The 25,616-nt window shown below is 44.9% G+C and overlaps 3 protein-coding genes across 4 annotated transcripts; all 3 read right to left on the minus strand.

Annotated features, from left to right (window-relative positions):
* Positions 1–7,321: 7,321 nt before the first annotated feature.
* nhp2 (NHP2 ribonucleoprotein homolog (yeast)) lies at positions 7,322–12,753 on the minus strand. The gene is made up of 4 exons (XM_004556917.6): positions 12,445–12,753; positions 11,775–11,844; positions 11,582–11,687; positions 7,322–7,736 (listed from the first exon to the last, which is right to left on the minus strand). Exons 1-4 carry the CDS (start codon positions 12,605–12,607, stop codon positions 7,611–7,613), a joined length of 465 nt encoding a protein of 154 aa, XP_004556974.1. The 5' UTR covers positions 12,608–12,753; the 3' UTR covers positions 7,322–7,610.
* A 515-nt stretch (positions 12,754–13,268) lies between these two features.
* LOC101484068 (cornifelin homolog B) lies at positions 13,269–16,562 on the minus strand. Of its 2 annotated transcripts, XM_076889494.1 has the most exons (5): positions 16,527–16,562; positions 16,296–16,404; positions 14,775–14,885; positions 13,892–14,046; positions 13,269–13,796 (listed from the first exon to the last, which is right to left on the minus strand). In XM_076889494.1, exons 1-5 carry the CDS (start codon positions 16,545–16,547, stop codon positions 13,692–13,694), a joined length of 501 nt encoding a protein of 166 aa, XP_076745609.1. In that variant the 5' UTR covers positions 16,548–16,562; the 3' UTR covers positions 13,269–13,691. The 2 variants fall into 2 exon arrangements, with proteins under 2 accessions (XP_076745609.1, XP_076745610.1); XM_076889495.1 differs by lacking the exons at positions 16,296–16,404; positions 16,527–16,562 and adding an exon at positions 15,071–15,155.
* Positions 16,563–19,826: 3,264 nt separating this feature from the next.
* LOC101478785 (hepatitis A virus cellular receptor 2 homolog) lies at positions 19,827–24,462 on the minus strand. Its single transcript, XM_012920686.3, has 8 exons — positions 24,346–24,462; positions 24,000–24,095; positions 22,902–23,240; positions 22,735–22,797; positions 22,061–22,122; positions 21,293–21,365; positions 20,720–20,747; positions 19,827–20,219 (listed from the first exon to the last, which is right to left on the minus strand). Exons 2-8 carry the CDS (start codon positions 24,031–24,033, stop codon positions 20,030–20,032), a joined length of 789 nt encoding a protein of 262 aa, XP_012776140.3. The 5' UTR covers positions 24,034–24,095; positions 24,346–24,462; the 3' UTR covers positions 19,827–20,029.
* Between the last annotated feature and the right edge of the window lie 1,154 nt (positions 24,463–25,616).

Consider the following 25,616-nt stretch of genomic DNA (forward strand, 5'->3'; position numbering starts at 1 on the left):
CCGCAGGTGCGCATTCGCTGTCAAAACAAAAAACACGCACAAGGGTTAGGGTTAAATTCAAAAACTGTACTTTTGAGTTAAAATATAAATTTATAATTTTAATAAATGAAAAATTAAAAAGGCATGAAGATTTTTTTTGTATCGAAAAAATATCGAACCGTGACACCAAAGTATCGAACCGAACCGTGAATTTTGTGTATCGTTGCACCCCTAATATATATATATATATATATATATATATATATACATATATATATACATATATACATATATATATATACACATATATATATGTATAATATTCTGTAACTCTGTAACTTCGGTCGTTGCTGTGCTTTTTTGGAAATAGAATTTCCCAGAGGAACCCACCCGAGGGATTAATAAAGTTCTATCTTATCTTATCTCTTATCAGCCAGTAACCCCGGGCAAGAGCGCAGGCTGGACTGAACCCGGGACCTTGGTTCTGTGAGGCGACAGCGCCCCCGCCGTCCCCTGTGCCGGTCTGACCAGCATCCTCCTCCAGAGTCCGGAGATGCGTGTGATGGTCCTGATCAGCTGCTCCGGCACAAGCAGAGAGAAACACGCCAGCCTCCTCAGCAGACGCCGCAGCTCGCAGACCGCCGTGGTCCTGCACCGGCGTCCTGTCCTCCTCCACCTCAGACTCCCCGCTCCCTGACGTCCCGGCTCCATCCCTGAGTGAGGAGCAGCTGGAGACAGCGTAGCTCCCGCCTACAGAGGACATCCTATGAGCGTGAGGCGAGCTCATCGGTCCACGCCTCTGTGCTCGCAGCAGCAACGGACGCCATGTCCACACCAACGCGTTCTGTGTTGTGGCCTCCCGTCAGCACTGAGGCGGCGTGTTACGTCAAGGGAAACGCAGCGTTTTGGAAACGCTCTCCCAAGCAGATACATTTGAAAACACTCCATCGCAGTGTGGACTGCGTAACCGCAGGTGTTTGGAAACAATGATGCATTTCAGTCATGTGATGCAGTCATGTGACCAATAAGACAGCAGAGGCCGTTACACAGCAGCTGTTTGTCTGCAGCCCTGTTACCGTCTGTGCTCCTCGTAGCTTTTCTTCAAATTCTTTAACGCGCAGCAACAACTCCACCTCATCGTCGGTCCATTTTCAAAACTCGCTGCTTTTCCTCGACGTTCTGCTGCTGCGACATTTCAGAGCGCCGGAAAGTAAAGCGGCAGACGAGCCTCATGCATGCGCAGTACGGGACGTTTCAGTGAGGATGAACAGCTGTTCGACTGAAAACAACAGTGTGGACGTCGCCACCGTCAGGCTGTGTAGCTCCACTCACGCTGGTTCAAGTCCAGCGTTTGTGCAGCGACGTGGTCTACCTCCCCCCCCCCCCGCCCTCCCCCTCCTCACCTGTTCGTCCTCCTGATGTCTCGGCTGTGATGTGTAGAAACTCCTGTCAACACTCAGCCTGAGGCCACAGCAACTTTCCACTGCTCAGCTCTGTGACGGTTTTGGATCCTCTCACTGGGTGATGGTGGTGGGTTTACAGCACCAGTGTTTCTGGGTACGTAGGGTTGCTGGTACGACTCTTTGGCTGGTCTTGGCTTTGAGGCTTTCTGATCTTCAGTGTTATGAAACTTTTTAGCATGCAGCCCTGAGCCTTCCTCTGAGGATGTGTCTGGTGGATATAAACACATTAACACACCAAATCCGAGAGGTTCTACTCGTCACTCAGAGGGTTCACTTGTCTGTGTGTCTGGTTTGCTAAAGGTCTGGAGGTTCAGATGTCCTGAAGGACCAATCATAACACCCATACAGTGTTATGATTGGTCCTGTATGGATATGAAGTTACGGGGAGCAGAGCTCTGCATGGGCTCACTCAGAGGTTTCACCAGTCCAGATACAGTGAAGACCAATCAAACCACTTAAAACCTCACAGAGGTTCCAGTGAACAGCAGCAGGTCAGCTGAGGCTTCTCTTGTTCGGGGGCTGTGATCCAGATTTGACTGAAGGCTGAAGAAAAGATTTTTAATGGAGCAGATTTGAGTGTTTTGTGTTTCTGCAGGTTTCACCAGTTTGAGTTTGAATGTGCTCAGAAAACAAACTGTCGCTGCTCTGAGAGCTGTCAGCAGGTGAGTCTCCCTGATGGTTGGGGGAGGAGCCGATGTGGTTTCACTTTAACGGACGTGAAACGAAGGATAGAGGTCGCCCTGAATAAAGCTGTCAGGATACCAGCGTGACGAGCCGCCCGCCAGCTCACCGTCAACTGTTTCAGCGCATCATCATCATCATCATCATCATCACTTAGCGCTTTAAACACATGCTGTTCACTAAAGAATCAAATTACATAAGAAAAAGTAAAATAATGAATCATTTAATGAAAAGAGAAACTGAGTCTCTCTGAGGCCAACAGAATGAAAATGGCTTTAACGCGTCTTTGAAGTGAACAAGAAGCGGCCGCTCTAACGTGTGGAGGGGGGCTATTCCATCATTTAGGAGCCACCATAGAAAAGGCCCCGCCCCCTCTGGTCAGCTGACCTGAGAGACCGACAGGATGTGTGGGGATGAAGAAGCTCAGAGAGGCGAGACTGAGGGCACCGACAGCCAGAGAGGCCAGCACAGGGTCACATGCTCTGTTTGACCTGCTAGCAGTCGTGCAGCTGCGACAGCAGCGACTGGCTCACCTCCTCATTACTGTGGTGAGCTACACAAGTAAGAGCCTGGATCAGGTTCAAAGGTGCTGTCAGTCGCATTAAAAGATAAAAACTGGACTTCCCCACTGCTCTGATTTAGCTGTCCACTTTGAAACCCACGTCAGGAACAACAGGTTTAAAATAAACATCAGGATCCCAAATCTACACAAGAGAACTCACAGGGACACCAGGACCAAACAGGGGCACCAGGACCAAACAGGGACACCAGGACCAAACAGGGGCACCAGGACCAAACAGGGGCACCAGGACCAAACAGGGACACCAGGACCAAACACCTACTGTCTTTTCTTTCAAATGTAAACAGTTTAGAGCCAACCGAGCTTTACTGTCATCCAGACGCCAGAGGTTTATGGAGACGCATCAATCTGCTTTAGGGGTGGGTAGATTTGGCAGAGGGGACAGAGGGACACAGAGGACAGAGGGGACAGAGAGGACAGAGACAGAGGGGACAGAGACAGAGGGGACAGAGGGACACAGAGGACAGAGGGGACAGAGAGGACAGAGGGGACAGAGAGGACAGAGGGGACAGAGAGGACAGAGACAGAGGGGACAGAGACAGAGGGGACAGAGACAGAGGGGACAGAGACAGAGGGGACAGAGGGACACAGAGGACAGAGAGGACAGAGAGGACAGAGCCCCGTCCTTTTCAATAAAGCTCAGACAATGACGTCAGGAGAAACTTGCAGACAGACTCGGTGCAGCAGTAAGAACCGAGTGTTACACAGGTGAGTTACGACTGTTGGAAGAGGTTAGGTCATATCTGCAGGGTCGGGGTGAGATTAGCTTTGTGCCGAGGTCAGACTGAGGTCAGACTGAGGTCAGACTCATATATGTAATAAGCATGAGGGTGTGCTGCTGTCAGTTTCCCTCTCCGGCTCTCAGACTCCATCTATGTGACGTTATGCAAATATGCGGCAGCCAGACATCAGCGTGGCGGTTAGAGGGTCGACCACACACATGCTGCCACTTGCTGCCAGCTCCTCTGCCAGCCCTCGTGCTGATGTGCCCTTTAGCAACAGAGACTCTGTGATGACGTGTCTCATGGGGGGATTTACGCCCTCTGTAGTGCAGAGGGATGAGGTGGGCTCGGTCACAGCCGTGGGTCGCAGAGTGGGCTGACAGAGACTCGGCAGAGGTCTGAGCTCTGGCCTGTCTGTGATGTTTCTACACCAGCAGAGAGCACAAAGACAGCTGCAGGTGTTTGCGTCGTGCGATCTCCTGCGAGTGGATCAGGAAACATGCAGGCAGGGATTGTTAACGTTACCGTGGTGTTGGGGTTGCTGAGCTTCCTCTGTCAGGCGGACAAACACAGAAACTGCTGGTGTGTAAAGTTCTCGTGAGGACGTCCCGACCCGAGGAGGCACGCTGAGACACGAGCACGGCGTCATGGGGGTAATAACTGCTGCAAACAATAACAACGTGTCCCGCAGCTCCGACAGGTGATTTATTAATGCAGCCGTTCAAAAGGAGCATCAAGACTCAGAGAGGGACGAAACAACGCTCCGCAGAGAGTCAGGCTGAAACAGAAACCAAAGGAGCGCCTGCCGTCATCGAGCCAATTCAATTCAATTCATAGTCGCCTGAAGGCACTTTATATTGTACAGTTGATCGTACAATAATAGATACAGAGATGAGTCCACTGTCAGAGGCCATAAGAAGATCATTTGTAACCTTCACTAAAGCTGTTTCTGTGCTGTGATGAGCTCTGAAACCTGACTGAAACTCTTCAGATAAGCCTCTGCAGATGATCTGTTAGCTGTTTGACAACTACTCTTTCAAGGATGTTTGATATAAAGGAAGGTTGGAGATTGGCCTATAATTAGCTAAGACTGCTGGGTCTAGAGATGCTTTTTGAGTAAAGGTTTAACTACAGCTAGCTTGAAGGCCTGTGGTACATAGCCGATTATTAGAGATAGGTTGATCATATTTAAGATCGAAGAATTAATTAATGGCAGGACTTCTTTGAGCAGTTTTGTAGGAATGGGGTCTAAAAGACACGTTGATGGTTTGGAGGAAGTAATTATTGAAGTTAACTCAGAAAGATCAATTAGAGAAAAAGAGTCTAACTTAACATCAATGGTGCTAAGAGTAGCTGTAGATAATATTACATCTGTGGGATGATTACTGGTAATTTTTTCTCTAATGATAAAAATTTTATTTGTGAAGAAGTTCATGAAGTCATTACTAGTTAACGTTAAAGGGATGGTTGGCTCAACAGAGCTCTGACTGTTTGTCAGCCTGGCTACAGAGCTGAAGAGAAACCTGGGGTTGTTCTTATTTTCTTCAATCAGTGATGAATAGTAAGATGTTCTGGCTTTGCGGAGGGCTTTCTTATAAAGCAGCAAACTATTTCTCCAGGCTAAATGATGATCCTCTAAATTTGTGACACGCCATTTCCTCTCCAGATTACGAGTCATCTGCTTTAGGCTACGTGTTTGAGAATTATACCACGGAGTCAGGTACTTCTGATTTGAGGCCTTAGAACTGACCTCACAGCCCATTGTTCCTTCAGTGGGCTGGTTTCAGTCATTATGCAAATGTCCTGTTTATAAGGTTGGAACCTGCAGGGTTCTTTTACACTTTGACAGAAGCCGGTTGAGTCTAATAACAGATTAAATGCTGTGTTGAGGCACGTTGAGCTGACCGAGCGTGAAAACATTCCTGACAGTAATCAGCGATGATGTGGGGAAAAACAAAACGCTAATAATGAAACTGCTCGTGGTTTTAGCAGCCTCACTGGGTCATGACCATCTTTTATATACAGTCTGTGGCCACACTGACCCCACCGTGCCGGACGACCCCGGAGACGTGTCCGTCCTCCTGTTTCAGACCCGGCACGTGGCTCCGGGTCCAGCTCGCAGGTTAGATGCTGCAGGGTCACTGATGATGTAACAGCTGTGACATCATTTCCTGTCTCACCCTTTAATGTTTGTGCTTTTTAAACTTCAAATATTCATTTGATTCTTTCTTCAATTTCGATCAAATTTATTTGTATTTTTACTCATTTTTGGTCCTTTTGCTCGTTTCTGTGGATCAATGAGTGTGTTTATTGATTATTGGTGAGACGAGTCACTCATGTTGCTTCGCTGTCGCTCATCATCGATCTGCTGTAACAAACCAGGGCTGCATAAATAAGCAAAGCTGCTCCATATTGAACACAAACACTGTCTCTGTGCTGCAGTAACAGCCTCTGTGTGGCGCTGCTGCCCCCGTGTGGCTGCACCGCAGACCTGCAGCAGCTGAAACTGAGCCACATGTTCCAGATGTTTTCCCTGCACAGCTGTTTCACACTCAGCCTTAATTTACTGATTCATCAGATCGAAATATGACTGATCAATCGAGGTGATCGGATTTGTTTGTTTACCTTCAGCCGAATCACATCTCCATTTCTGACTAAGTGAAATCAAGCTCTGGTTTACTCACAACTTTCTTAAACTTAATGGCAATAAAACAGAATTCATTTTAACAGGCACCAGATCAAAACTGACCAAAGTCCCGACCAGAAGTCACTGATCACTCTGCTGTCACACCCTCCCCGCAGGTCCTGGGGTCATCCTCGACAGCACAGAAAAAACATCACTCAGCCTTCCTACTTTCATCTCCATAACATTGACCTCCTCCAGTCAGTACACTATAAACATCTGGTCTGGATTTCTGTGATTTATGGTCCGTCTCATGAATCCCTCCATAAACTGCAGTTGGTTCAAAAACAGCTGCTCGTAATATTTCCAGAGCTAGATCCACTGAACATAGAACAGCTGTTCATTGGTTCACCTCCGTGTCAATTCCAACATCCTCCATATTTATCTGATCTTCTCCACCCACCCCCTCGTACACGCCGCTCTTCTCCAGCCTTCTGTCTGCTCCACCTGCTCGCCTGAGCACCGCGGGACTCTTCGTCAGGTCTCCAGACCACAAACTCTCTCTCACCTTTAAATCACGTCTCAAACTCATCTGTTCAGAGCAGCGTACAGCTGATCTGTCTCGGTCCATCTTTACCATAGTTGTTGTTGTTTTGACCTTATGGCTAAATTTTATTTTGCCATGTTTATTATATTTTATTGCTGCTATTGTAAAATGACCTTGAGGTCTTAAAGGCGCCTGTGAATAACATGTGTTATTATTATTATAACAAAAACTGATTTTTGATCAGCACAGATCATCATCATCATCATCATCATCATCAGTATTCTTGTTGTTACACTTTAGCAGGTAAATAATACCTTAAAAAATGTCATAAAATTAGAAATTTTAACTATTACGAAGCTTTTATAACCTTTACATTTGATATTGTTTACATATATAATCAAACATGTTGTAATAATTTAACAATTAGAGAAAATATGTTGAACAATATAATTTTCAGTCCAGATTTTATGTAAAAAATAAAAATGTTGTAATAAATAATTTTTCGATCCTTTTGTTCAGCACGTATGTAAATATAATAACGACCTGTTTCGTTAAAGCTCCCGTTCGTGTTTCACAGGTAACGTTTCAAACAGCTGTTGTCAGGTCAGTGCATCCTTCATTGCCTCCTTTACCTGAGGAGACACTGAAGCATCCTTTATGAAGGGGAGGAGGCGACGCGACCATCAAGATGTTTGTGCGGCTGCAGGAACGAGTTCAGACGCGTCACAGCGTTAACGACTTTAATAAGAAAAAACAAAAACATCTGTGAAACATCTGCCTTCACAGTCCTGATCACAGATCAATACATCGATCATACAGAAACATTTTTCACTCAAACATCAACATCGTTCTTTATCTGAAGTCTGGATTTAAAATTCTCCTGCTGGATTAGCCTAGCTTAGCACAAACACTGGCAGTGGATGGAAACTGTTAGCGCAGCTGGAGGAAGAACTGTTCCTTTGGGGGTGGGGCTTATGAAGGGGGTGGGGCTTATGAAGGGGAGGCCGGGTGGGCTTCAGAGGGGTTTGGGCAGGCTGGAAACTTCCTGCAAGCACTCGTCATACGCTTCCTGGTACTCTTCATGAGGTTTGATGAGGATGACGCAGGTCGGCCTCTTCGAGCCCGCAGAGGAACCCAGATCCTGGAACAGAGTTTCACAATAAGAGTCAGGAAATGAAAAACACTTTAAAGCCAGAACTTTCACTGATATGCTGATGACACCCAGCTCTATCTGTCCATGAAGCCAGATAACACACACCAATGAGTTAAACTGCAGGAATGTCTTAAAGACATAAAGACCTGGATGGCCGCTAACTTTCTGCTTCTTAATTCAGATCAAACTGAGGTTATTGTACTCGGCCCTGAAAATCTTAGAAATATGGTATCTAACCAGATTCTTACTCTGGATGGCATTACCTTGGCCTCCAGTAACACTGTGAGGAACCTTGGAGTCATGTTTGACCAGGACATGTCCTTCAATGCACATATTAAACAAATATGTAAGACTGCTTTCTTCCATTTGTGCAACATCTCTAAAGTTAGAAATATCCTGTCTCAGAGTGACGCTGAAAAACTAGTTCATGCATTTATTACTTCCAGGCTGGACGACTGTAATTCATTATTATCAGGAAGTCCTAAAAACTCCCTGAAACACCTGTTGTTGTGATTTGTTGCTGTATAAATAAAACTGAATTGGAAGCACACAGACTTTTCAAAATAAGAGAAATTATCCCAACACTAAAAGTCAGGAAATCACAAAAGATTTGAAAATAAGAGTCTGAAGCTGACGCGTGCTCACGTGTCACATGATCAGACGTTTGATTTGATTGATTGGCTGAAGCTCAGCCGGTCATCGACTAATCAGAAGGTTGGTGGTTTGATCTGCATGCAAGAAAGCTTTTCTACTGAAAACGTCTCGATGCACACTCGATCATCCAGGGAAGTAAATCTGCAAAAGTTGATTCTGTTCATCTGGATGTTTTCAATGGTGCTCATGGCCACTGATCAGCGGTCATGAGAATCTGCATAATTAAGATTAAGGAGCTGACCCCCCAGCCCGTTGTTCCTTCAGTGGGCTGGTTTCAGTCATTATGCAAATGTCCTGTTTATAAGATTGAAATCTGCAGTCAGCTGAGACTGAAGAAGCAGGGTTCATACGCCTTTTTCAGGGTCAAATTCAAGCACTTTTCAAGCACTTTCAAGGTCCCTTTTCAAGCTTTTCCAGCACCCCCCCAAAAAAAGAATGCATGTTTCGATTCGCGTCACCTCAGTAAGACCATGTGAAAATGAAAACAAATCATCCCAGGTGAACTTAAACATCTTTGTTCACCTTTTGTTAAGAAACAGAAAAACAAACCACTGCAAAAGGAAACGGCCTTCTATACATCCTGTATAAACTCAAAATGCACCTTTCACTTAAAATTAAGTCAAATCAACTCGTTAGATATTCTTCTCCTGTTGACCCCCCCAAAAATAAATAAGTAAGTCTTCTCATCAGATATTGATGCTTCTTTCCTGTGTGACAGATGTTTGTTTGTTTTTTAAGTTAATTCCCAATAAAACCTTTTGCTAACTACGTCGCTGTCTGTATCATTGCTGAAGGCCTAAACGTCACCTTTGAAGTGTTTGTGCTGATAACATCATGCACAGTCAGACTGGAGAACAGCACTGACTGGGAGGCTCTGAACACATCACATACTTCAATTCAACATATAAGACTTTAAGGATGCACAAGCATCCACTTAAAATATTTAATTTATCATCTGTCATATTATTATGTACAAGTCCAGTGTATTTTGTTCATCTGCCTTAAATAAACAGGCAGCCTTACAGTATGAAATATTCATGTACAAACTCACATAACTGTGTGAACTGTCTCAGCGGCTGATTGTGCCCCACAGGCCTCAGTGTGAGCTTGAAGACATTTATAATGTTGAAGTGGTTTAATGTGTCGGTGCTGACGATAAACACAGTTTGAATGAAACTGTGGTCGCACAGAAACAAGAGGCTATTCTTTGGATCAGTCATATCACCATCACTTCACCCAAAAGCACCAAGTTAATACTCAAAGAAGCTGCAGCTATACACACAAATATAAAGAGTACTTTTAGCCTCTGACCCTCTGGCTCCAGGGTTGATCTGTTCTCTATCTTTCACCTTTAAAAACTGTTTATCTTGCCAATCTGTTATTTTCTCATTTTGACAAACTGTTTCAGCACAATTGATCTAAATTCAGACAAAATTTAAAATACGAGTAGAAAGAGATCTTACTGACTGCAAAACCCACAAACATCTTTACACTGCAGTCTGCTGTTGGTGGCTTTTTTGCAGCAACTGTGACGTTCACTACTAGAACTGACACACAAAACAACGACTACACACTAACTACAAAATGCAACACACTAACTTGAGACTCCAAACATGGCAAACGTCACAAACCTCCCTCTCTCTCTCTCTCTCGCTCACTCCTAAAACCTCCTCCTCTTCCCAAACAACCAGATGCCACATGTTGCCGTATCATTTTTTGATTGGTCCACACGTTAACATTTTTCCACCAATAGGGATGGAGTGTTTTTTCTTTTTCTTTTTCCACTCACAAGCAAAGCGTGCTTGCTGGCGCTCTCCTTAGAAAACGCTGTTTTTACCGTTTCTTCCCGGAGGAAACGCCACTGTTGTAACAAACAAACAAACATCGGTTTTACGTTGCCTATCAACACAGTTTAAACACTGATACATAGTTTGAAATCTGCACATTCGACCCAAGTTGAAATGGAGACTCTGGTCCCAGAGGGTTAACCAGAAAGCCTACGTTAGCTAGTTATGTATCAGGCTAATGTTTAAAGCTTTCACTGGAGTAAATGAACTCATATCACTGCTCAGTAATGTTAGCTAAGCTCACAGCATATCCCATAACAGCGCTGCCATACTGCATCACACTCAGTGCATCTCAATCATGTCTCCAGCGAGTTTGATAGCAAAATAATAATCACAATTTAAAAACAGCGTGTGTAACGTACACGTACTGGAAAATATTTACTAGCACTCACCTATCATGACTGGAGAGCACAAACTCCGCCATTGTTGTTTTCCATCAAACGCTCATTAAAACAGCGACCTACAGGTATGTTAGCGCACTCATCCCCGACTGTCCGAGGGAGGGGCGGGGCCACACGGTGAAACAGATGCAAGGCAGCCAGGCGGGGAAAATTCACGACTCATTTTATTTCTATCTGATAAGAAAACGATTCAATCAGTTATTTGTGGTGAATGAAACACAGCTACACTTTCAAGCACTTTTAAGCACCACATCTGAAATTCAAGCACTTTTCAAACCTTGAAAAGACAACATTAAAATTCAAGCATTTTCAAGGATTTCAAGCGAACGAACCCTGAAGGAGTCAGCTGATGATGACGAAACGTTTCTCCCACTAAAACGTCCAGATGAACAGAATCGACTTTTGGAGCTTCAGCTGAAAAGTTTGTTTTGTGAGTCGTACAAAGTGTTGTACAAGAACCAATCAGCTTCTCCGACATCCTCACCAACTGTTTTCTACAAGACGTGAGGTCAAATGAGCGCCACAGCCACAGACGGTGCACGCTGTCCAAAGACAGAGTAAGAGCTGAACTCCTGATTGTATAATCTGCTGCCTGGGGAGCGCGAGCAGCCGGAGCGCGGGCAGCCGTGTCCACATGGTCAGAAACAGCAGGCAGAGACACGGACGCCTGCACACTCGTACGGACCGTCTGAGACGTCACATTCACACAGCGCTCTGAGACACACTCGTGTTGACTGTAACGTTTTCCTGCTGCGCTGAGGAAAGTGCAGCGAGCAGTGCACACACATGCTGTGTGAGCGGCGCTCTGCAAGCACAGACTGAGTTTCAGCCACGCCCATGACGCCTCCATCCAACCTTGACAGAGCGACGCGTTCAGAGCCCGCCCCCATCAGGTGACAGACCTTCAGCACACCTGTCCACTGTCACTCACCACTTTAGACGGGATGTAGGCGTACGGCAGGCTTCTGTCCTCACACATGACGGGCAGGTGGGAGTAGACGTCGATGGGCAGCGTGTCGCCCGCCATCACCACGATGCTGCAGACACATCAGAAACACACCTGTGATCGTCACGAACACCTGGACACACCTGAGGACGCGCTGGAAGGTGCAGCAGCGGCTCACCCTTTCTCTCCTTTGTTGATGAACTTCTGAACTTCTTTGACTCCTCGTCGGATGTTCTTCACTTTGGCAGCTGGACGATAGAAACAGAGACACATTGAACCAGACTCCAGTCAAAAACCTGCAGTTTTAAGCTCAAGTGCAACATGAAGGATCTGCGCCTCCTTCAAGCCCAGTCCAGCTGCAAACTGCATTTAAAGTGAGGAGGAGCACATCTGGATGTTTAAAGCTCTAACATCTGCAGTGGTTCACATGATTCCCGACAACAAAAGTTCCCTCACAAACCAAACTGTGAAGGAGATTTTCTCACATACTAAAAACACTTCAAAATAAAAGCACATGCAGCTGCCTTTTAAAACGCCCAGTGTAACCGGAAGCGGTTCTGACTGAACCTTTCACTGAGGATGACGCTGTACAAACAGCCGCTGATTTCTCACAGAAAATTACCAATAGATTAGAAACTGTGCATCTATAAACGACGTGTTTACGGCCGAATTAACCAGAAGCTTTAGACGACTCGAACACTTTCTTATTTAAAGTCCTACATCGACTCTAACAACTGCAGAGCAGAAAGAAACCGTTAAATTCGTGAATTTTTAAACAGAGCTCGGCGCCACCTCCACGAGAACAGCAATCTCCAACATTTCCCGGCCGTTATTCTTCTTCTTCTCACCTTTTTTCACGCATTTGTAGAGCTTCTTGCTGAGTTTTTTGGAGGCCAGCGGCTGAGCGATCGGGTTCAGGTGAGCGATCAGCTCCTGGTACGACCTGTCGGTGCCCCCGGTACCGGCTTCTTCACCCTCCTCCGAAACTTTCTCCTTCTTCACCTTCGTCATTTCTGATCGATAATCACTGGTGATCGATACCCGTTTAATTGTTTTCTGCTCGGACTCCTGCCTGCTGATCACAACACGCACACAGAAAAGACCCCACACGTGTTTCAAGACTCTTTCTCTGCCGTTTATGAAAATGCTGAACCACAGCGCCACCAGCGGCCCGGAGGGCAGCGGCAGCACCACCCTTCAAAATAAAATACCAAACTTCCTTTTTTAGGTTTAGTCAGAATTTTACTGACACGTCAGAAAATTTCCTCGTAAATATATATCTATATCTATGTCTATAAAGAGATAAATAATAACATTTAAAAAAGTGAAAGTTTAAGTGAAGAGTTTTGGATTCAGTAAGAAGGAAATAATTTCCCCCTAAAATCTAAAAACCAGCTTCACTGTGTGGACACTCGAATTTTCTTTCATTACAAGAAGCTAACAAACAAATTAATTACTGCTCATCAGAATAATCTGAAGAGAGTATGTTATTAATATTTTTCTTATAAACGTAATGATCAAGTTTTATTGCAAAGTGACACGACAGTAAAATGAAAAACTGCTAAATGAAAAGTAATGAACAGTATAAGACCTTTGATTCCACATACACATTACTCAGTGTTTATTTCATTACATTTGATCGGGAAGAAATAAAAAAAAAGTTTAAATACAATTTCCATTTTTAAAGGTTTTTATTTTGTCAGTATTGAATTTGGCTAGAAGCCAAACCTGAATTGTGTAAAAACATTTAAATGATTTCATGTGAATTGTGAATCCTGAAATCACCTTCAAAGCTCACACAGACTGAATATTTGTGCAATGATTAAATATCAGATCTGAGCTTCTCTCCACAGTCTCGATTCATCTTTAAGCTCAGTCACAAGCATGAATTTAATTTTAATGAATTTAAGCTAACAAACATCTAAATCGAGTAAACAGATGAGCAACATAACAAAAACTGGTTTGTTAAAAACAAATAACTGATAAACACAGTAAACACTGATGATTATTGATTTGTCCTGGTGCGGAGCTGGGCCACGACGGCCGGTCTGGAGCAATGACTTCACGCTGATGACATCATCACTGGCGGATGATGTCACTGCATGGTGGGGAGCTTCTGCTTCTTCATCTCGGTGGCCATTTGACACCAAACGCAGGGCAGACAGAAGGTGGAGCACAAACAGTCGGTGCAGAGGTTCCCCTGAAACAGGCAGAGTGAGCCACACTGACTAATGTTAGCTTAGCGGCTGCTAACTACAACCAAACGAGCGTCTCAGCGCCACCTCGTGGTCCTACTTTGATGCCGTAGCGCTGACGCAGCGACACCCTGATGGACATCGTGATGGGACGGACGCAGCCGAACACGTCCAGCAGGGGGAGACAGAGACACTGACCGAACTGTTGGGTGGTTCGACAGACGAAGCAGGGGCAGCACCAGAAGGCGAAGCAGCCTGAACGACAGACGACGACAAACAAACTGAATAACGACATGAAACAAAGTAACACAAAAAACTGAAAAAAACAAGAGCAACAAACTGCAAACTCTAAATAAAAATAAAAACAGCATCTTTATATTTGATTTAAAAAAAAGTTCAATCATAAAATATGAATTGTTTCCTTTTGTTTAACAAATAAACGTATTGTTTACACTGTAGATGCTGCTTAGGTTCAGACGATGTTTTTGTTTTTTTAAAGATGCGAGTAAAACCAAACCTCAGCTGATGTTGTTAGCCTTTGGATGGATTCACACACTGATGATAATTTGACGCTTTTTGAATGGAGTTTGGTGCAGAGCCTCAGCAGCTGCTCTGAATATGAACTCATCAAAGAACCAAAGAAGCTTTGTGTCTGATTCTGAACTTTGGGACATTTTTAGATTCAAACTGATTCAGTGTGAATGAACGAACATGTGACCTCAGTGCTGTTTATATTCTGATCTATTTAAAATGATAAACTTATTTAAAATCAAAGGAAAACAGATGACAGCTGATGTTTGTCTCTGTGGAAGCTGATAAATTAAAGAACGAGTGTTTGTTTATGTTCAATTAGATTCTTATAATAATTCTTATGAGCTGTTAAAGCGTCGGCTGCATGCCCGTGTCCAGCTGTTAGTCTGGTCCCGAGTGTCAGCGTGGGATCAGTGAAGTCCGCTCTGATTGAAGCGTGGTTGTTACTCTACATTGCTTCTTGTCGTCGCAGCAGTCGCAGATCCCTGAAGCCCAGTCAGCTTCCACCGAGGAAACGAAGAGCTGCTGAGGCTGCGTCATCACCGGCCGGCTCATCGTCACACCTGTGGTACCCAGTCGTTAGTGATCATTTATTAACAGATTCCATAATCATCACAAGTGTGCGTTAGTACAAGTTATTGACATGGGTCACTGCCTCCCTGAGTTAGCAGGGCAAAGGTCAAAGTTCATGACAGGACATGAGAAAAAGATTGAACCCTCTCCTAGAGTTAGGGTGAGGAGCTCCAACCTGAACCGCTGCGCCACATCGAGAGGAGCCAGTCGAGGAGGTTTGGGCTCCTGCTGGGCATTTGAAGCATGTCGTACTGACGGAGGCCCCGGGACAGAGCCGGGACTCACGGACAGATCGCAGCTCCTGACTGGTGTGAGTGAGGGACCCTGGGCTTACAGCTGCTGGAAGAGTATAGCCTGGTTGGAAGAGCCGCCAGGCAGCTTGACTTAGGTTTGCAAAGCTGCACCTGAACTAACCACAAGAACCAAAGATCAGAGAGCTGTGCATGGATGCTGCGAGCCTCAATGACCTGCAGCTGTAAAGAAGAGTGGACCAAAACTCGCCCACAGAGATGTGACCCACAGAAACCAGCACCGAGACTTTATCTACAAACTGCACTGTCACAGGAATGCAGAGAGCCGTGTGAGCAACGGGAGAAACAATAACAAGAAACATCCGAGAACGTCGGCACTAACAGCACGACGCAGCCACAGAGGAGAGAAGACAAACCTCCACGGTCCAAAGAGTCAGGTCCACTTCCTGTGATCTTGAAAGGATCATGCAGCTGTCACGAGTTCAAGCTTTTACTTTGATATTTTACAAACAGGAAATATGAGGTTACATTAAACTATGTACACAAGTCACACAAACCACATTAAAAAGTCTTATCAAATCCAAATGTTGCTGATGATTTTTGAAAAAATATGAAGCTCGAGGTGAAACAGTTCTCATCACCGTCTACACCAGGACTCGAGTGTCCGTGATCCAGCACAGCTGATTTAAATGACTAAATTATCTCCTCAACATGTCCTGAGGTTCTCCAGAGGCCTGGTAATGAACTAATCATGTGATTCAGGTGTGTTGACCCAGGGTGAGCTCTATAGAGAATCCCCCATGTTTGTATCCTGTGGACGCAGTGAGGATGAATGAAAATACCAAATATTTCGTCACACGCTGTACAGTCATCATCAAGCCCAAGACTGTGATCAGTGGATATACACAGACACGGGTAAAATAAGACAATATTTGCATGGAGTATGGTGTGGAGTTCTACCAGCTGCTCAGGGAACATTTTAAAGGTATAACAACAACATTCATGTGAGACAACGTGACAGGAATGTTAGAATAACTGTTTCAAACCATCGAAGAAGCAAAGAGCAGCAGACACACAAACCCACAATCCCAGCTGCTGCGACTAAAACCTGAACAATAATGAGATGATATAAAAGTGGGATCGTCTTACCTGTGTGACTGATGTGGTCGCTCTGATTGGAGAGGTGAAGGTTTCGGATAAACCTGATGGAGTTCAGGTGGGCGGAGCCTGCTGAACTCAGCTGCATACGAGGTCTCATCTCGTTCATTTAAAATGTGTTAAAAACAAGTTTGATTATTTATTTAAACTGGTTTCATTCAACTTTATAAAAATATATAAATTAAAATAAAACACTTTATATGTTCCAGTTTTTTTTTTTACCTGTATGTCAGATTGAGACATTTGCAATGCAGTTTAACATAAACTGGCTCATTTACAGTCAGTGCTGAGTGTAACGTGTTATCATCACTTGCTACGTTACTATAATCACATTACATTCTCAGTAATGCAGTAAAGTAATGCATTTAATCACTGCAGGACGGACAGCAGAGCAGCCACACAGCTGTGAACGTGACTTTTATGTCATTGCACAAAAGGATGAGAGCGTGACGGTAAAGTGGAGACGGCTCCAGGACAGAAGCAGCAGCACTGCTAACACAACTCGTGCTGTCCGATGGCTCTTCAGTCCAACACTGTATTTTAGTGTAATTTATCAATTCTGAATGTTTTGGGAAAACATTTTATTAAAAGCTTCGTTTGAATGTTTTTACTATGGAGAACACACCCGGACAAAAGTTTCAAATCTTTTGTCCTCCAGGCCTGCAGCTGTACACTCGCTGTCTTTGGATCTGTCCCCCCCCTTCCATATTTGACATAATAGTATGATCCTAGTGTGTCTTTGCATGTGATTGGCTGCATGGTGTGCCCGTCAGTACAAAGTACCGCCTGCCTGGACTCTCATCAGGGCTGAGCAGCAGGTGCTGAATAGCGATGATAAATTTGATTCTTTTTACTGAATCGAGTTTTAATGACTCACTCACCAAAGTGAATCGAATTTTTGAGTCATTTGAGTCACTGAGTCAGTTGACCAGAGAGTGCAAAAATGTACATTTTCACTCAAACTTAATTTGCTAAGATGAGTGATTGTAAAAGAAAACAACTATTTTATAGAGCAAAAAATAGCAAAAAAAATCTAAAGGGAACATTTATTTATTTTTCCTCAAATGTGTCAAATATATATTTTCTCATCTAAATGTCCACTGAGCTGTGAGCCAGGGGGCGGTAATGGACCTTAACATTGGTCGCCAACCAAGAAGAAGAAGAAGCTGTGAGCCAGGAGGGAGGGGGTGAGTAGCTCAAATGTGCTGTTAGCATGTTAGCAGAGCGATGCTACTGTGAACCGAGGAGCTATTGTCTTGATGTGAGCTTCTACTCAGGGTTTTTTCTTCCAGTTCAGAGCAGAAACGTTGTTGTTAAGATACTGGATGTTGTGTTTTTCTCCACAATTTTAATTATAAGCTAGACATATTTCTACTAATGGAATTAGTTTGCTAACAGCAACAGGGATGAGTCAGTGAGTCAGTTGGGCTTGTGAATCATGATTCACGAGTCAGTAAAATGATTCTCGAGTATTGAACGATTCGTTCATGATTCGCGCATCACTAGTGCTGAACATTCGGCTCTCCCTGAGGAGTCTGCTGTTATGAGCGACACATCACCATGCTAATGCTAAGCTAACGGTAAGCTAGCCACAGACTCAGTGATGTATGCAGACTCCAGCACAGCAGCCAGAGCCTGAACTTCACCAGGTAACAGTCAGGCTGCTGTTTCTACCTGCTCATGTCTCTACAGTAGAATCACCGTGGCGACCGCCTCTCTGTGCTGAGACATCCGGTGTGTCCTCACGAGTTCATGACGGTGTGCTTAGCCTCAGGTTTACAGTATATTATGAGACCGTGTGTTTCAGGTCATTTTACAGAGACGTGAAAGTAACAAACATACTGCATTACATTTAAGAAAAGGAACAAGTAATGTGTAATAGATTACTTTTCTTTATAGTCACTCTGTAGTTTGAGTAAATGTGGAGTATGCAGTGGAAGGATCTGAATAATTGTAAGACATATTTAGATTTTAATGCATAAAACACAATAATATAATAAAGTTTTTTATATTTGAGGAGCGAGGGAGAGCCAACATGTCAAAAACAACAAGAATGTTGTACTTTATACGAGATGTGCCACAAATTATTACTATGATTATAGTGATTAAGTCACTAACGGGCAGAGATGGGCAGTAACGCGTTACAAGTAACGCATTACTGTAATCCGATTACTTTTTCAATTAATGAGTAAAATAAGAGATTACCTTAGCAAAAACGGTAATTAGATTACCGTTACTTTCCCGTAGGAACGCTGCGTTACTGCGTTACTAAAACTGTGATTTTTTGCGAGAATGTCTCACGACAGTGACGTAAGCGAGTGCGCCGTTCGTGACAACAGCTTTGTGCAGATCAATAATGGATCATATATCGAGAGAGTATGAGCGTGCAGCGTTTAAAGCGTGGAAGTACTGACCTTACTTTGAGTTTGATTCCATAAAAAGTGACAAAAACATTAGTGTCCATCGTGCGTGGGAAGAAAACTTCTTTTTACAGCGAAAAAAACCCCTAAACTTCCAACAAGCACAGAGTAGCTACGACGTGATGGGAAACTCACAGAGACACTCGCGGATTCTTCAACTGACCGCCGCGGTACACCTGCACCAGGGTAAACCTCCGCCTACCCCACTCCTGCTTTACAGGTGAAAATAGAGCAACAGGACCGCTGAGTCTTTGACTTTATTTATTTTCTGCTGTGTTTTACTTGATTTTTAGAATAGAATAGAATAGAATAATCCTTTAATTGTCCCACAAGGGGAAATTTGTTTTGTGCATATGTAACAGTGTTTATATGGTATTATTCCACTTGCCACAAATATCAGTGCAATGGGGAAACAGCGCCCCCCCTCTCAGTGTGGCTGGTTAGGTGAGGCTGGCTGCAGTAATCGCTGCCAGTCTGCCGTAGCCATACGAGAGGTGAGTTGTATTGTTCCGCACACGATATAGCCAAGTAGTACAGACACATAAAACATGTTTGATTAGCTGATGAGCACCGAGTGTAATAAGTGCTTAGTGGACACATGTCCAACACCAGTTTTATGTACTTTTCATTTGTTTATTAATGTGTGAAACTGTATGCTAAAGCGGAATGCTAATGGATGCTCTGCCGTAGTGTGCTGTGCGGAGTGGTGTGTGGCGAGCCATTTGCACTGATACAACACCGTTGTTTCCATTCAGGTACATCACTTGTTGTTGCTGTTATTTTATTGTATACTAAAAATTGTAATATGGCTGCAGTAATCGCGGCCAGTCTGCTGTAGCCATACGAGAGGGTAATAAAGTGGCAACGATCGATCAGAGACTCCTTGTCTTCTTAAACACTACACAACGCAGAGTCGAGGAGTCTGTTTGGGCCGAACTGTTGCAGCGGGATGAAGCAGAAACCGGTTACACATAAACACAAAAAAATATTTTATTTTATGTGCAGAAAATAGGTTTAAATGTTCAACAAACAAAATGTTTAAAGGATGAAAAACTAATAGCTATAAAAACTCTGATCAAAGAAGTTCAAAAAATTTTTCAAATATTTTATTAAATCTGAGAAAAACCTGAAATCATACCAGATCTTTCACAATAAGAGCTCATTTGTATTTACATGTTAGTCTGTTAACCACCTGCTGCCTACAGACCCTCCCACCTGAGGGAGATTTACCACCTGAAGCTCTCTGATTGGACAGAAATGAAGGCACAGCTCTGGCTCAAACTCCAGAAAGCCTGTTGTTATTCGTTATATCGTCTTCAGCCCCGGCAGCTGAGTGGGCGGAGCCTCAGATCTGCAGAGGTAGTTCTCGTATACGCCTTCGCTGCCGCTGATGTGGTACACGGCGTCCCCGGCGGAGCTTTTGCTGTGAAGCTGCACAGCAGATGACGTGGAGCTGAAGCGGGCCGAGGTGTCGAACTGCTGAAACTTCTGAGGGCTGAGACACGAGAGCCGAGAGTCAGCAGCTTTAATTATTATTAAATGTCTTCATAGTTACTTCCTGTACAGAATAAAAGACTTCCTGTGGAGACGTTCTAGACTCATTTGTAGGATTCTTTAAAGCTGCTGAACTTTCAGGGAAATTTGTAGAAACTATGTTGACTTGAAATTGGAAAATAAACTGCAGATAAATGATCAGCGGAGCGAGCGTTAAAATAACGAGCGGGCTGCAGCTTCATGAGGATGCTTAAAGGGTCTGAAGCTCGCTGCTCAGTTTCCGCTCGTTTGAAATTGGCTGTGTGGTTTGTGGTTTTGGACACATCTGGTTTCAGTCTGAGCGCGTGTGAAGACGTTATGATGAAGCTGTATCGACAGACTGAAGGCTGAGAAATCGTGAAAAGCTCATAGATGTCGTCCTTCAGTGCCGTCGATGATTGAGGCGCTGAGCCGCGTCATTTATTCAGGAGACACAAAGAAGAAGTCCATGATCATACTCACCGTCTGCAGAGCAGCTTCAGGCCTCCTGCTGCAGAGACACAGAGGACAGACAGACGTGAGCTGTGGGCGACCTCGTGCCCCTGTAAACATTTGAAACCCTGTTGCAGCCGCCATCTACAAACCACAGAGCTGCCGGGACACGCACACCGTGACCGAGCTTCAGCTGGGCGAGCTGCTCTGCAGATATGAGCTTCTGATCATTACAGTTACTTTGATGGGAAGTTAGAAGGCGTCATAAATGGAGTCACGAGTGCTGAAACTGAACAGGATGGATGTTTATCTGGATCCCATCCTGGCACCAAACGAAGGTGGAAACACATCAGGCTCAGTGCAGAACTAAAGCTTTGTTTTGGCTTCAGAGTTTCACACTCACTGGATGTGAAACTTCAGACAATAACAGAACTGAAAGGTTTTCCATCTCTGATCATCTGAAGTTAGGTCGTGGCTGCGTGAGGGCGTCACTCGCAGCATTCAGTGTGGAGGTGAGGTTCTGACAGTCGTCTTTGATCAGTAACATGAGAAACAGCAGTGGGTCAAACATGTAACGCAGCTGTGGCGAGCTGAAGAACTCACCGATGAGGAGCAGCAACACCGAACCCAGCAGCACGTAGAACACAACGCCCGTCAGAGCTCCGCCCTCCTGCTTCTGCAGACACACAAACACACAGCGGCGGTTTAACACGTCACACGTCTGTGCAGATTAGCAACACGTGAGCAGCAGACTGAGCTGATCCAAGACAACAAAAAGGCAAAGAAACAAAATCCAGAGCAGGAACTGAGGGGCGGGACTATTTATACACACACCGGGTAATCAGGACGTTCACGCTAATAATATAATCACATGGGAGTAAAAGCAACCATTAGACCAGGCTACGTCCATAATGAAGTCTCTGGAGATCGACCGTCGGTGGCTCGTACCGCGGGGGGTGACGGGCAGTACTAACGGTAACATCGATAACAAAATTATAACCAGAACCAAAGACTCAAAGCACTGAACGTCCAAACCCAACCAATCAAAAGCATCAAACAATCAACGAGCACCAAACTCTTAGCCTGCCGTCCTCTGCCTCCGTTTTCCGGCCCCTGATGACAGGATGCGAAAGGATTCAGTGCTGCTGTTTCATTTAAGGACCTTTCATTAGTGCATGTGTAGTTGGACCACAGACACCCTGAAGCCACAGCTGTTTGTGCACATCACTCCGTCCTTTGGGGACGCTCACATGGATCCTGCTGCTGGTACTCAGAGGAGAGACTTCTACAAACAGCTTCAGTCTCCAACATTAGACACGCCTGACATCAATAGAACAGGTTACTCATTGTGTTTCTCACAGGATCTCTCACCTCACTGCCGCTCGTCACACTGTGGAAGGAAGTCAGCAGGCTTTCTGTGGAGGTCAGGTGACCTGCAGGATGAGGAAGTGAAAGTAACCGCTTTAAAGGGAGTTTCATCAGCAGCCCGACGCTCTAGCGCAGGGGTGTCAAACTCAAATACACAGAGGGCCAAAATTCAAAACTGGAACAAAGTCGCGGGCTAACGTTAATATTTATTGAAATATATTTATTCCTCCAGATATAAGAATGAATCTTTTCTTATGGACACGTTTTGCTGGAAAACTGAATATGGAACAAGCAAAGCTTAATACTAAACAATACATATATTAGCTGTATAATAGCAGTAGGCCAGCTCTGATAGTAATTTGGTGTGGCTTCGCGGGCCAGAGTCTGACACCTACGCTCTAGAGCTTCACTTTAACCTGCTGATGCTGTATCGCAGACACACTGGGAGCCTGATGTCACAGCATCACTGGGACAAATCAATCTGACAAATCAGGAGCTGCTGCTGTAAATATGTGACGACTAATAAAGTTTACTCCACAGAAATGCTGTTGTTTGTTTGTGTGTCACTGAGGAAATGATGGGTTTAAGCTGAAAGACCTGGTTTCATGTGCAGATTTGCTGTGAGCAGGACGAGCGTGCAGCGCGTTACAAACTACACACAGCTTTGGATCGGTCACCTGCAGTCTGAGAGGCCGCGGTGGTCTTTGTCGTCGAGGCTGTTGATGTGTGAATTTGTGGAGCTGAAACAAACACGAACTCGTTACCATCATGAACATAAAAGTTCAGGCAGACAGTTTAAACGCACGAGTGGATTCTGCTGTTTGATCCTCAGCTGCAGACTCACCTGGGACAACGGTCAGCTCGATCTGATGCTTCTCATCGTTGAACGGCCCGGGTATCTCCACCCTGCAGCCGTATCGTCCAGCGTCTCCCTCTGTCAGGCTCTTTATGGTCAGAGACACGTCTCCGTCCTCCAGTCGGCCCAGCAGCTCATACCTGCTGGAAGCTCTGGTTAACACTTTGTCTCCATCTGTGGAGATCAGCTGATTGGAGCACTTGTTGGGCGGTATTTCTCCTCGCTGCCAGCACACTTCCACGGCGCCGTGATATTTCCTGTCATACTTACAGGGCAGAGTGACGTCCTGACCTGTGTGACCTTTGACCTTGCTGTCACATTCACAGACTGGAAACAGAAACACAGGAAAACGTTGTTACATCAGATCCAAACTCTGCTCAGGTCAGCGTCTCGTCATCTTCACTGGTTTCACTGGTTCCAGTAGACTCAGCTGTGCAGCCTGGGACATCTCACACAGCTCCATGAAGTCGTCCCATCAAACACTTACAAACCCTCCCAGACCAGTTCAGGCTGCAGACTGGGATGAAACCAGGTTTGATGTGTGTGTTCATGTACAGGTGACCCGGGTCTGTCCAAGTCACAACATGACCACACGCTTGTGTCTATAACCCAGCTGTGCAGCTGAGACTGAACAACTAAACTCCAACAGCAGACTGACCTCTGACCCTAACACGCTCTGCAGCCGTGTTTGTCCTGACAGACACATCAGCAGGCGAGACTCGCGCTCGTTTCTGTAAAAGCATTTTCATTCAGACTGAGCTCGACCGCTCTGCACACAGAGTCACGCAGCGAGCGCTCCTCTGTGGTGCCAGCCCCCCGTCACTGACCTACTTCACTGACCTACACAGAGCAGAGAGCAGCACAGACCTGATGATGGGCTCTGCTTTAATGCTGCTATCAACGACTCAGAGACAGGAAGCTGCTCACAGTCAGAGACTCTTAGAGATCTGCTCATCTGGATTTAAGGTTTTACAGACAAAACTGAAGCAGAGGAAAGACACACACACACACACACACACACACACACACACACACACACACACACACACACACACACACACACACACACACACACACAGCAGTTACCTGAGAGCAGAGCGAGCAGCAGCCTGAGCTTCATGACGGAGCTGAATGCGCCTCAGAGCAGCTCCAACAGCTGCTGACAGCCACCACAGCTGCACGCTGCAAGAAATGAAGTGACGCGTAAAAACCAGCACCACACGCTGCTGCGGCAGGAGCATCACACACACACACACACACACACACACACAGCAGGCAGGGACCAATCAGAGAGCAGCTCTCTGTTTACACGCACACAATAATGTCACGAAAGTACATTTTAAAAAGGGCTCTGTAAACATGGCCGATCACTTTCATTCTGATGATCTGCAGAAAAATCTGGACACGAAAAGCTGCAGACGTGACTACATACAGTGCAGACAGCCTGGACCCTCTGTGGGATCTGATCTCTGAATAGCTGCAGACCAAACTGTGGTTTGTTTACTTCCACAGCACGTCTCGTAGACATAGAGCAGAGAGCAGTCCTATCTCAGGTCTGAGAACAGAAGACAGGAAAAGATCAGGAAAGAAACAACTTCCCCAAACCAAAGCACCAATGAAACGAACGGTAACACAGGCTGATCGAGAGTAGCCTGATTAATATAAATGTGACTGACAAAAGCCAAAATAATTCCCGCTGATGTCTTTGTGTCCATCAGCTCCTTTTCTAGACATTTCTATCCAACCAAATTTGTCGCAGTCTGTGGTGGCAGACCGTGGGTGTTTGGGGAAGTAGGACCCAAAATGCAGGACTCTTCAATGCAAGCAATGCGTTATGCCTCAGCTGCACGCTGCAAGAAATGAAGTGACGTGATAGGGTTGGGTAGGTTTGACAACGAGCTCACCCGAAACCTTGGCTGATTGTGACCCACACCTGTGTTCACACCTTGGCTCATGTGATTGGTCTGGGCTCTTATCGAGTAACTGCTAGTGATGATAAATTTGATTCTTTTTACTGAATCGAGTTTTAATGAGTCACTCACCGAAGTGAATCGGGTTTTTTTGAGTCACTGAGTCAGTCGACCAGAGAGTGCAAAAATGTACATTTTCACTCAAACTTAATTTGCTTCTCTTTTCATGTAAATCCTACTGCTAAGATGAGTGATTGTAAAAGAAAACAACTATTTTATAGAGCAAAAACATTAAAACATTCTAAAGGAAATATTTATTTTTATTTTTTTTATTAGTATTTTCCTCAAATGTGTCAAATATATATTTTCTCATCTAAATGTCCACTGAGCTGTGAGCCAGGGGGCGGTAATGCGCCTTAACATTGGTCGCCAACCAAGAAGAAGAAGCTGTGAGCCAGGAGGGAGGGGGTGAGTGAGTCTTTTTAAAAAAAGACGTGAAAGCGCGTATCGCTTTTACTCTCAACAAGCAGCGGGTGCTGTAACGCAGTCAGTTCTTCTTTTACTCTTTTACTCTTATGCTGTTTTGTGGATCACAAGGTTTAAAACTACTTATACACACACACACAGTAACTCCACCAGAGCGCCTATTTCGGGTCACTTTTGCCGGTCCAAGCCCGGGTAAAGGAGCAGGGTTGGAATTGTGTCATTAAAAAAACAATAATTGCTAAAAGAAATTTAATTTGTAGCTCTAAATAAACTCTAAATGCATTTAGGACGTTTTTTTACTGACTTT

Source organism: Maylandia zebra, linkage group LG10 (genome assembly GCF_041146795.1).
Source record: "Maylandia zebra isolate NMK-2024a linkage group LG10, Mzebra_GT3a, whole genome shotgun sequence".
NCBI lineage: Eukaryota > Metazoa > Chordata > Actinopteri > Cichliformes > Cichlidae > Maylandia > Maylandia zebra.

What these genes read in the sequence shown, in the direction of transcription:
- nhp2 (XM_004556917.6), bottom strand. Translation starts at nt 12,607, where the DNA reads ATGACGAAGGTGAAGAAGGAGAAAGTTTCGGAGGAGGGTGAAGAAGCC. An exon ending in CTACAAATGCGTGAAAAAAG is followed by an intron (nt 11,845 to 12,444) that starts GTGAGAAGAAGA and finishes TCTATCGTCCAG; the next exon opens with CTGCCAAAGTGAAGAACATC. An exon ending in ATCAACAAAGGAGAGAAAGG is followed by an intron (nt 11,688 to 11,774) that starts GTGAGCCGCTGC and finishes ATGTGTCTGCAG; the next exon opens with CATCGTGGTGATGGCGGGCG.
- LOC101484068 (XM_076889494.1), bottom strand. Translation starts at nt 16,547, where the DNA reads ATGTCTCAATCTGACATACAG. An exon ending in CTGCGACGACAAGAAGCAAT is followed by an intron (nt 14,047 to 14,774) that starts GTAGAGTAACAA and finishes TCTGTCGTTCAG; the next exon opens with GCTGCTTCGCCTTCTGGTGC. An exon ending in GTCAGCGCTACGGCATCAAA is followed by an intron (nt 13,797 to 13,891) that starts GTAGGACCACGA and finishes TGCCTGTTTCAG; the next exon opens with GGGAACCTCTGCACCGACTG.
- LOC101478785 (XM_012920686.3), bottom strand. Translation starts at nt 24,033, where the DNA reads ATGAAGCTCAGGCTGCTGCTCGCTCTGCTCTCAG. An exon ending in CGAGCTGACCGTTGTCCCAG is followed by an intron (nt 22,798 to 22,901) that starts GTGAGTCTGCAG and finishes TGTTTGTTTCAG; the next exon opens with CTCCACAAATTCACACATCA. An exon ending in GTGTGACGAGCGGCAGTGAG is followed by an intron (nt 21,366 to 22,060) that starts GTGAGAGATCCT and finishes GTGTGTCTGCAG; the next exon opens with AAGCAGGAGGGCGGAGCTCT.